The sequence below is a fragment of the Lolium perenne genome, chromosome 5, assembly GCF_019359855.2.
Source record: "Lolium perenne isolate Kyuss_39 chromosome 5, Kyuss_2.0, whole genome shotgun sequence".
Taxonomy (NCBI): Eukaryota; Viridiplantae; Streptophyta; class Magnoliopsida; order Poales; family Poaceae; genus Lolium; species Lolium perenne.
In genome coordinates this window covers 45,597,112-45,607,981 of record NC_067248.2, presented here as the reverse complement: position 1 = coordinate 45,607,981, position 10,870 = coordinate 45,597,112, and the positions used below count along the sequence as shown (strand labels likewise).

The window sequence follows — 10,870 nt, the reverse complement described above, 5'->3', positions numbered from 1 at the left end:
TAGACATTGAACTGATTCCTGTGAAACACCTGCTAGATTCTTGCACGTCTCTCATCTAGGAATGTGTGGCACACACTAATTTCATATTCAAATTGATGTGTTTAATTCAAAATAATACTACTCGTTATCTGACAAATATATTGTGTCTTCCAGACATGGCATTGTGCTTTCTAATATCAACAATTTCATTTAGAATACTATTTATTTATTTCAGTGCATTGCACACTAATTGATACTTCTAAAACACGTAGAAAGCCCAAAAGAAAACTTTGTGCCGACCGAGACTGGCCTTTCCCATCCTGTAATACCCCGTAGCTGATTTTTTTGATATTTGTTAATCCCGGATGAGAGGAATACCATATTTTCAGGTCAAACATTTGTCTTTTCGAATGAAATCATGGTAGTACAAGTTTTAAGACATCCCATCATCCGAATGGAAAGACGGAGGGAAGATTATGCATGTAAGCTACAGGAATTTCAGAGGAAACAGTTCAACCTCTATTAAAAATAAAAAAATAAATTTGTTCTCGAAACTAGGCTCAATGCTTTCAACTAGCGATGCCACATTTCATGATCCAATTTATTTTTATTTACATAGACATTGAACTGATTCCTGTGAAACACCTGCTAGATTCTTGCACGTCTCTCATCTTGGAAAGTGAGGCACACTAATTTTATATTCAAATTGCATGTAATTTAAGAGCAAATAATACTACTCTTGTCTGAAAAATATTTTTTTGTCTTCCAAACATGGCAGTGTGTTTTCTATATCGATATCTCATTTGGAATACTATTATATTTTTGAGTGTGGTAAACACTAACTGATTCTTCTAAACACCTAGAAGGGCCAAATGAAAAAGACATCATGGTTTATTTTTGTTAGGCTTGTTTCTTTATTTTAGCTTTTGTCGTACCAGCCACAAAAACATCTAAATATAGGTGCTTTTGTGGTTTATAAGCCAAAATCCAAAAGACACAAAGGCCCAACCAAACAAAATGCAAAGAATTTACAGGAATTTCAGAGGAAACAGTTCAACCACTATTAGAATTTGAAAACCAATATATTCTCCAAACAAGGCACAATGCCTTCAACTAGCGGTGCCACGTTTGGAATATAATTTATTTTCAGTTCTGTAGACATTGAACTGATTCCTGTGAAACACCCGTTAAATTCTTGCACATTTTTATCTAGGCAAGAGAAACACACTATTTTCATATATAAATCGCAGGTATTAGAGGTAACAATAATACTACTCGAATTCTAGATCTATACATTCAACACCTCATTTGAAGATTATGCATGTAAGCTGCAGGAATTTCAGAGGAAACAGTTCAACCTCTATTAAAATTTGAAAATAAATATGTCCTTGAAACTAGGCTCAATGCTTTCAACTAGCGATGCTACGTTTCATGATACAATTTATTTTTATTTACATAGACATTGAACTGATTCCTGTGAAACACCTGCTAGATTCTTGCACGTCTCTCATATAGGAATGTGTGGCACACACTAATTTCATATTCAAATTGATGTGTTTAATTCGAAATAATACTACTCGTTATCTGACAAATATATTGTGTCTTCCAGACATGGCATTGTGCTTTCTAATATCAACAATTTCATTTAGAATACTATTTATTTATTTCAGTGTAGTGAACACTAATTGATACTTCTAAAGCACGTAGAAAGCCCAAATGAAAATTTGGTGCCGACCGAGACTGGCCTTTCCCATCCTGTAATACCCTGTAGCTGTTTTTTTTGATATTTGTTAATCCCGGACGAGAGGAATACCATATTTTCTGGTCAAACATTTGTCTTTTCGAATGAAATCATGGTACAAGTTTTAAGACCTCCTATCATCCGAACGGTAATGGGGTATATCTAGTACAGCCAGTCGATTGCACCCAGAAGCAGGGGCGCAGAGGAACCTACATCAATTTTAATGCTGATGAGGCACACACCCTCTCCCATCCTCGGAATCTGTTGCATTCAATACAGCTTTCGAAAAAACAAATAATTTTCAATGCAGCCCCAGCTACCTAGATCCGTCCAAAGCTCCAAGTCCACATCCAACGAGCACTGTTTGCCTCCATTAGCGAACACACAACCATCATTTTCACAAAGTTCTCTCGCTCTCTCGCCTCTGTGATTAGCGATCAGTGGAGTAATCACGAAGAAATTAGCGTGGCAGTAAAGGCGAAGTCTTGGAGTTCGCCATCGTTTTTCCCCTCTCGCTGCCACAAGATTACAAAATCTTGCGTTTGTCCTGTTGCCACTGCTTCTCCCGAGTCTCGAGAGGGCCATAGAAAGGAGATAAGAAGAAAATAAAGGTGAAGACTTTTGGAGATTATCTTTCAGCCCCTTTCTCTGCGTTCCCTGCGGCAGATTTCTACGCTTTCCGGGAGACGGAAGAGAATCCACGAGGTCCAGCTTCTGAATTCCGTGGGGTTTTTTACGCTCTGCTTTTCGTGTATTTTGGATTCGCGTTCGGTGCTACTGGCCTCTCTTATTTTAAAGCGCTGATGTCCCTTTTTCTAACTCATGCATCCTTTTCACTGCATTTCTTTAGAGATTCTTCTTGGAACAAACTTGCAGGAATCATTGGAGTGAAGCTCTCATCTCTTGATGTTCCTCTCTGCCTGTCCCTTTCTTCCCAATTGTGTAGCATAATAGGAGAGATGGATCAGCGCAGGTCTTTGGTCGAGATTTGCATCTTTGTTTATGATTCGTCCATGGAGTCGTGGTCTATTCTTGTGAACTAGAGTAAGATACAAGCAGCGGCAAAGCTGGAGTGTATCCCCCCTGTGCTCTCTTCTTCTCCTTGCCAATCTTCTGCTAGCAAAGTGGCCGTTTTTTTGCAATCTTTGGAGTTTTGCTACCCCCACCGTCGGTTCCTCGCAGCGTTTAACTCTACTCATTAATTGACTATATCCCGTTTTAATTCACTGCAATCAATGTGAGGCCTGCCTTGCTGTGCATAAAAGGGTGTGAAAGGCGTGAAGAGCTTCCTCTAATTGTTTCCTTCCTGTGTGCGGTGCAGCAGTTTGGTCCGAGGAGGAAGATAAGATAAGAGGGAGGGTTCTTGAGTTGCTCTTGTTGATTCAATGGGCGAGATGAACCAGCCGCCGCCGCCGCCGGTGGGCGTGCCTCCGCCGATGGGGATGGGGATGGGGATGCAGCCCATGATGAACCCACCGGTCGGCGCAGGAGCCATGCACCCGCCCCACGAGCAGTTCCACCATCTCGCCTACTGCGTCCACTCCAATCCTTCTTGGGGTATGGGATCCTATGCTTCCCTCTTCACTCGTCTGTTATTTTTTACTCTTTTCTTTTTTCATGTGTTGGAGCGAGGGAATCCTATGCAAAGAGATTTCTAGCGGTGCTTTCAGGACAAAATAGTCCGATTTTCTAGTACCTACAGAGATTTTGGCATGTTTAGTATTGGTTTGCAGATTGTTCGTGGTCTTACTTCTGTTAAGGACTTATGTCAGCTTACAGTTTGGTTACGTTGAATGATGTTCTGGTTCTGTAAACTCCCCAGATGTAATTTGACTTCATTAATGTATTGATCTTGTGAGATCCCTCATCGATGTAGAAATTACGCCGTTTGTTATTGCATATACTTTGTTCAGTTGGAAAGTGCTATACCTACTACTCTTGATGTGAATCTGGGATGTTCAGTCAGATAGCTAGCAACACATTTATCAAGCCGATCCTAGTATATATTTAGGTATGAACACTAGAACAGTAGCTCTGGAATTGATTTACTTGTGTGGAACTGTGGATATGATAAGGATATGTAAAACGTGCACTTACTATGTTGCTGCTATGCTGTCATATTCAGTTCAGGTGGCGGGGCTCGCGTTCCTCCACTATCTTGTAATGTTGGGCTCTACCGTCATGCTCGCGTCAACTATTGTTCCTGCAATGGGTGGTACTCCTGTAAGTATATCAATTTGTTATACTTTTCATAGCATTTAAACATCCAGAAATGTAATTTCCTTTTGAAGATTTAGTGTTGATTCCCCATTGACTTTTCTGATTGTTACTGATAGGGTGATAAGGCTCGTGTTATTCAGTCGTTCCTGTTTATGAGTGGCATCAATACTCTGCTCCAAACACTTGTTGGGACACGACTTCCAACAATTATGAATGCTTCCTTTGCATTTGTTATCCCAGTGTTGTCAATAGCCAAAGAGGTTGAGTCACAAGATTTAGTAGATAATCATGAGGTAATGGTGCTAATTTCTCAGTATTGACACTTTTATCTGTACAATGTTTATCCATGCCCCCTCTCGGGTTTTGGGAAATTCTATATGGAATGATGGTTCTTTTGAGGATTGATTGATCAATTATCTTTCACATGGTAATATGGATACTTATACTTGTTGATATATTTGCAGAGATTTCGTCACACAATGAGAACAATTCAAGGGGCTCTAATTGTTTCTTCTATCCTAAACATGATTCTTGGATTCAGCAGAGTGTGGGGGGCATATGCCAAGTATGCATTTCGCAGTAGTAGTTTTTAGACTTCAAATAATATTATTTTCATGCCAGACTTTTCAAGTATTAATATTCATGTAATTTATTTTGCAGGAAGTTCAGTCCTGTAATAATGACCCCTGTTGTTTGCGTCGTTGGTCTTGGACTATTTCAGATTGGCTTTCCTCAGGTCTGGTTTCTATATTTTATCAGAGGACTAAGCATTAAAAAAGAAAGAGCGGAAAAATATACAATGTTTATTTTCCATGACAGGTCGGAAAATGTGTGGAGATTGGGTTGCCAATGCTAATCCTTGCGATTGTTGTGCAACAGGTAATGACTTAAATCTGTTCTTTTATATTTTGATGAAAATATTATTAGTTTCCATTTTAGTCATGTTATGATTTATGAAGCTTGCTAGGAAACCAACTGTTTAATCTGCTGTATGCAGTATGTGCCACATTACTTCAGGCATATGCATGACCGAACAAGTTTCTTGTTTGAGAGGTATTCGTTACTTCTCTGCATCAGCATTGTGTGGGCGTTTGCAGCTATCCTTACTGCTGCTGGTGCATACAACCGTGTTTCACTCAAGACACAGCAGCACTGCCGCACCGATAAGTCTTTCCTTATGTCATCTGCACCATGGTATAGCTCTTAAGGATATTTCTAATGAATTAACTTTTGAATTGTAATTGTTTCAAGCAGCCATTTTTATTCCTCTCTTTGCACACATTTGCTTTCAGGATCAAAATTCCGTTCCCTTTTCAATGGGGTATGCCAATCTTCACTGCAGGTCATTCATTTGGAATGATGGGTGCTGTCCTTGTTTCAGCTTTTGAGGTTAAGACTAAGGCCTTGTGCTGTTGTAAAATGGCTTTTCCTTTTGTCTTTCTTCTTTTGTGTATTCTTGTCTCTAACATCTAATTGTGTTACCTTGTATTCTTGTCTAGTCAACTGGTGCACACTTCGCAACTGCACGTCTAGCCGGCGCAACACCACCCCCAGCTCATGTTCTTAGTCGAAGTATTGGTTTGCAGGTGACTGTTATTTCATAACTTCTCTTATAAAGGCTATTGTTCTTGCACAACACTTGTTCCATTATAAATTACCAACCTAGATGGGAAATATGCTTCCTACTTGAATGGTTTTAGGAGGGACTTTTGTACTAATTAATCTTTTACAAGTAATAAATGAGATATGAAATATGGTTATTCTTAAATATTCTGAATCTGAATGTTTTTTTTGTTACTTACAAAATGCTTTGAATGGACGGAAATGCTAGAGCACTCGTAGTTTAAGTCCTAACAGTATGATATGATTATTTTTCGTGCCATACTTTCGTTGACTCTTGCATGAGTTTTTCTGGGCTGCTATCTATAAAATGTCTATATGCAGGGCATTGGGCAGTTCCTGGAAGGAATGTTTGGCGCACCAGCTGGCTCATCCGTATCTGTGTAAGGAGCCCCTCCCCTCCCCTCCCCTCCCCTCCCTTGAATGTATGCATGCACTTTAACCATGTAAAATGTAACTTCCATCTACTGCTTACGAATAAGAGCAAGAGGATACAGCCAGGAAAAACAGTAGACTCAACATACCTGATCTGGGCCATTAGCACCAGAGCCTCCATCCTTAGCGTCAGCCACTCCAACCCTTCCTTTGCCACCAGATCTATCGGAACGAGCTCATTGATGACCTGAATCGACCCGATCCAGTGAGGTGATCCTCAAGGGTGACAGGATCCCAATGGATCTGGTGGCGAAGGCCAGACATGACCGAGGTGTGGGGATCTAGCAAGGAAGTGCATCAGATTTAGCGAAGAGCCCCAGTCACCATCAGCCTAACCAGCTTTCAACTCGAAACTACAATGTGTCAACTTCAAATCCAGAAGTTCCAACTTGAAAGTCAACCTTGGAATTGAAGATCTGAACATTACAAGAATTATTAGCAGGAGTTCTAATCACAAGCTCTTGAAAGTCAACCTTGGAATTCAAGATCTGAACATTACAAGATTTATTAGCAGGAGTTCTAATCAACTCATGTTGTCGAGTGCCAAGCTAAGTTGAGCTTTGATGATGACAATTAGCAGTTTAGCACCCTAGGTGCATGAGATGCACACGCTCTTCCTTTCTTTCTCCTCCATCTCCATCTCAAGCCATGTCAAGGCAGCACAATGCACACCTGCTAGGTCATCCTGCCCGTGGTGGCAAATCAGAGAGGTTGACATGAGAAGAGAAAGGCCAATACCAAACTTCGTGTGAATGGCCGAAGGGTGCCTCTGTGAGATCCAACGGCTATAGCTCCGTGCTATGCGCGATACTAGCCCTGACTAGTATATACTACTATTCTCACGCATTCTGTTGCTATTACCTAGGATAAAAAGGGATGAGCAACCAAGATATCTAGCACAAAGCAACAAGACCGCCGGTAGGAGAGGAAGGAGTAGCGAAACAAAGAGAACGCCTAGATCGAGATCTGCCCTTGCTTTTATCGCCTTGATGCAAACTTTTGAGTTTAATAAAAGCCCTTAATAGAGAAAATAAATCAAGATCTACAACTTTTTTTTGCGAAACCAAGATCTACAACTAGTAGTAATAAAACAAAGAAAGGCGATGGAGACTAACCGGGAGGTGCTCTCAGCCCCATCACAACACACCATCATCGTGCCAACTAGATCTACTTCTTGGGTGGGCGACTGAGGAGCTTTAGCAGTGACAAGTTCTTCCTTGTGGCCTTGCCGCCGGGGTAGGCCATGGGTGGCGGTTATATACGATGGCCACGAGGTAGGCCATGTGTGGCGGTGATGTACGATGGTCGTCGGGTAGGCCCTGGCCCCTCGGTGATGACGATCTATGGTGCTCCATGGGAGAAACTCTTATGGGGAGGGAAGAATTGTGTGCGGCGGGCGGCGGCTCTATGAGGATGGGAGTGAAAACCTAATATCTCCTCTTTGTGTGCGGTGGGTTTTATAAGGAGGGGACGCGAAACCTAATACGCTACTCTGAGGTCACCACTATCTGGGCTAGTTGGGCCAGCAAAGCCGGCCCAACAGCCAAGTGGATCAACGACGACATAGAAGTTGTGGTTCAGTGTTTTGCCACAACTGCTGCTCTTGCATATGGCACCGTGCTGCCACTGCCGTTCACATGCACTTCTCTTTAGTCTTCACTCTCCAGATTTCCCTCTACGCGGCGGTGTAATATTTCCCAAACTGCGCACAAATTGTGGGAGGCTTCGTGGGTAGTTGTGAAGCTATATTAGGTCGGTTGAACCGAAATCTAAGTCCTTTAACTGTCCATATTAGCCGAGCTGCAGGGTCCAGTGCCCCACAGCTAATTGGCAACAAATCTTCATCTACTCAATGACTTGATAATAATAGTACAAATTAGCTAATTGGCAAGAAATCTTCATCTACTCAATGACTTGATAATAATAGTGCAAATTAGACGGTGGCTCGTGCACGCATTGGTAATCTATGCAACATGTGCCCATAGATTAGACTATGGATTTCAAGATAGAACATACAAATAATATACGGATGCACTTTTGTGGCATTGCAATTGAATATAATTAAGTCTATTGTTTCTGAAGACAAAGTTTCCTGTTGAACTACTTATGATATGCCTTATATCAACTGAAAGAACTACATCTGTTTATCGATATGATGCAGCGAAAACATTGGGTTACTTGGATTAACAAAAGTTGGCAGTAGGAGAGTGATCCAGATATCAACTGGCTTTATGATATTCTTCTCCATATTTGGTAATCCTCTGTTCTCACCTTCTGTTACCAAAGGAAAGAAAGATAAAATTCTGGCTGAAGTTGTTAAACTTATTCTTGCAGGGAAATTTGGTGCCTTCTTTGCATCAATTCCATTGCCAATCTTTGCAGCAATTTACTGCATCTTATTTGGTATTGTAGGTGAGTCAGAACTTCCTTTTTGGTCCTCTTATATATGGGTTTATTATATTAGTTTGTAATTATTGTATTTTTCTGATATCAGCTGCTGTGGGAGTTTCGTTCGGGCAATTTCAAAATAATAATTCAATAAGGAACATCTACATCATTGGATTGTCCTTGTTCCTTGGCATCTCGATCCCTCAATATTTCTCTGAGTATACCGCTTCAGCAGGCCGTGGACCTGCCCATACAAATGCAGGATGGGTATGTTCATCAATCCTTTTACATAAGTCATTAGTTATGCCAGGTCAAGTCCTGAATTTCTGGGGTGTGAATTTTGATCTCTAAGTCCGTCATGTATGCTTCCTGTTGCTGCAGTTCAATGACATCATAAACACAGTCTTTGGTTCTGGCCCAACGGTGGCGCTGATCGTCGCGTCTGGTCTGGACAACACATTGGAGGTCCGGGGCCACGAGGCTGACCGAGGGCTCTCATGGTTCATACCATTTCTCCGCCGACGGAAAGGGTACTCGGATCCTCGAAACGAGGAGTTCTACAGCTACCCAATCAGGGTCCATGACTTCATCCCAAGCCGATTTCTCTGATTCTAGAAGATGGGGCACTGTTAACTACCTTGTGCTGCTGTGCATGTAAATCCCTTTGTTCTTTGTAGCCTTTACTCCTGTGACCTGTAGTGATTGGTGCGGTCATAGAGTCGACTTAGTGGGATATGGTACAAGCATGTTTAGGACATCCGCCTTACCTTTTTTCCTTCGCTGTTTGGGCTAAGGAGATGGTTACATGGTGACCTAGAGTTTTATTGTCCGGGTGTATGTTACTGGGAAAAGAAATGCAAAAGGTAGTGCCTCAATTATTAATTACCGTGTCAGTGAAGTCGATGAACCTTTAGTGCATGCATTGGTTTATGAAAACCTTTGCAACTAAATTGGATGGCCTTTCACCTACATTTTATTGCAGCATGCTTGTAGGCAGGGATGACAGTTGGTAGGTCTTATTTAGCGACTTGAATCTGCAGTCCGTGGGTCCTCGACAATTGCTCATGAAAGTTATCTTAGATTTGTCAAGATAAGATGTATCTGAACGGAAATTTAATTCGGCTCCTGGGTGTGTATGCTCCCTCTACCAAAATATCATATTTTGAAGTGTCTAAAAATTTTGACAAAAAATTTTACATGTACATCTCCATAATATATGTGGGTTCCTCAAGTTTCACAAAAAACCAACTTTTTTTGCGGTCTATGTAAAAAAGAGAAAATTTATCTTGTAAAAAACATTATTTTTTTGCACTGAAATTTGTCTTTTTTTACACACATCACATAATAAATCATTTTTTATGAAACGACTTTGTGAGCGTGTAGCACGTGCAGATGTACGTACAAATTTTTCGTTTCAATTTTTCTGAAGTTCAAAATCCGTGTAAGATGCATTTCAAATTAGTGGGAGCATATACACCCATGTTCCAAAACATCACTCCCCGACAAAGTTAGAAAGTTTCAGAAAATTTCATGGGATGGAGGGAGCATAAAAGAGCAGCCGAGGAAGCAAAATTTACTTTTTTCCGATAAAAGATTTATTACTCAAAAAAATTTAAACAATACATCCGATCTCTACATAGTTAGGATGCACAAAGCCTTCTTCAAAAGTACCAAAACCAGTAAACGTTACAAAGGAAAATAGTAGCATCTAAACATACAGATTATGGTATAGGAGCCGCAATTCTCTGATTATACAGTCACCCATGTTAGGTAATGAACTCCTTTTTTCGATAAGGGACGCTTTATTACTCAAAAAGGTTTCAAGCATTACACCCAATCTCTGCATAGCTACGAGTTTAAAAGTTCAGTATCAAGCAAAAAGAGGTACAAAGAAAGATACCAAGAAGCCAACTATTATAAAGCTTGTTGGCCCCAATCCCCCGACTATGCAGTCACCCATGTTGGGTAATAAACTCCGTAGCCGTGTTCTTCAATCGTGTAGACACCTCCGTAAAGAGGTCTCGATCCTCCAAACGCTGAAGTGGCGACCATGAACGGAGCAAAGCTGTACACCGGTAAATAACCTGCAAGATAGATGATTTTTGTCATTAAAAACCTTGTCATTTCTACATAGCCACATCGACCATGCTACCGCAATCGCTCCCACTCTGATAATAGTTTTGTACCTAGAATCAACCCCATTTAGCCAATTATCAAAGGTTTTTACAATGCTACGAGGTGGATATAATGTAGACCCTATCTGAATGATTGACCATATAGATCTAGCAACCCGACAAATGAAGAAGAGGTGTTTTATTGTCTCATCTTCTTGACAAAACACACATTTCGTACAACCATGCCATTTGCGTTTTACAAGGTTATCTTTAGTAAGAATCACACCTCGACGAAGATACCATGCAAATACTTTTGTTTTAAGAGTTATCTTCATGTTCCAGATGGATTTATTATTTAAAAACGGTTGTGATG

At 40.8% G+C, this 10,870-nt stretch overlaps 1 protein-coding gene across 7 annotated transcripts; it reads left to right on the top strand.

Moving 5' to 3' along the window:
* The first annotated feature begins 2,043 nt into the window (after positions 1-2,043).
* LOC127298467 (nucleobase-ascorbate transporter 3) lies at positions 2,044-9,265 on the top strand. Of its 7 annotated transcripts, none has more exons than XM_071819872.1 (16): positions 2,044-2,425; positions 2,597-2,764; positions 3,042-3,277; positions 3,846-3,943; positions 4,057-4,233; positions 4,405-4,505; positions 4,601-4,676; positions 4,760-4,819; positions 4,938-5,134; positions 5,233-5,329; positions 5,440-5,526; positions 5,885-5,943; positions 8,157-8,248; positions 8,330-8,407; positions 8,490-8,650; positions 8,765-9,265. In XM_071819872.1, the coding sequence occupies exons 3-16, from the start codon at positions 3,106-3,108 to the stop codon at positions 8,990-8,992; spliced, it is 1,683 nt and encodes a 560-aa protein (XP_071675973.1). In that variant the 5' UTR covers positions 2,044-2,425; positions 2,597-2,764; positions 3,042-3,105; the 3' UTR covers positions 8,993-9,265. The 7 variants fall into 7 exon arrangements, with proteins under 7 accessions (XP_071675973.1, XP_071675974.1, XP_051184278.1 ...); XM_071819873.1 differs by having other exon boundaries at positions 2,597-2,794; positions 3,045-3,277; XM_051328318.2 differs by lacking the exon at positions 2,597-2,764 and having other exon boundaries at positions 2,044-2,331; positions 3,045-3,277.
* The last annotated feature ends 1,605 nt before the right edge of the window (positions 9,266-10,870 follow it).

What these genes read in the sequence shown, in the direction of transcription:
- LOC127298467 (XM_051328318.2), top strand. Translation starts at nt 3,106, where the DNA reads ATGGGCGAGATGAACCAGCCGCCGCCGCCGCCGGTGGGCGTGCCTCCG. An exon ending in TTCAGATTGGCTTTCCTCAG is followed by an intron (nt 4,677 to 4,759) that starts GTCTGGTTTCTA and finishes TTTCCATGACAG; the next exon opens with GTCGGAAAATGTGTGGAGAT. An exon ending in CATCTTATTTGGTATTGTAG is followed by an intron (nt 8,408 to 8,489) that starts GTGAGTCAGAAC and finishes TTCTGATATCAG; the next exon opens with CTGCTGTGGGAGTTTCGTTC.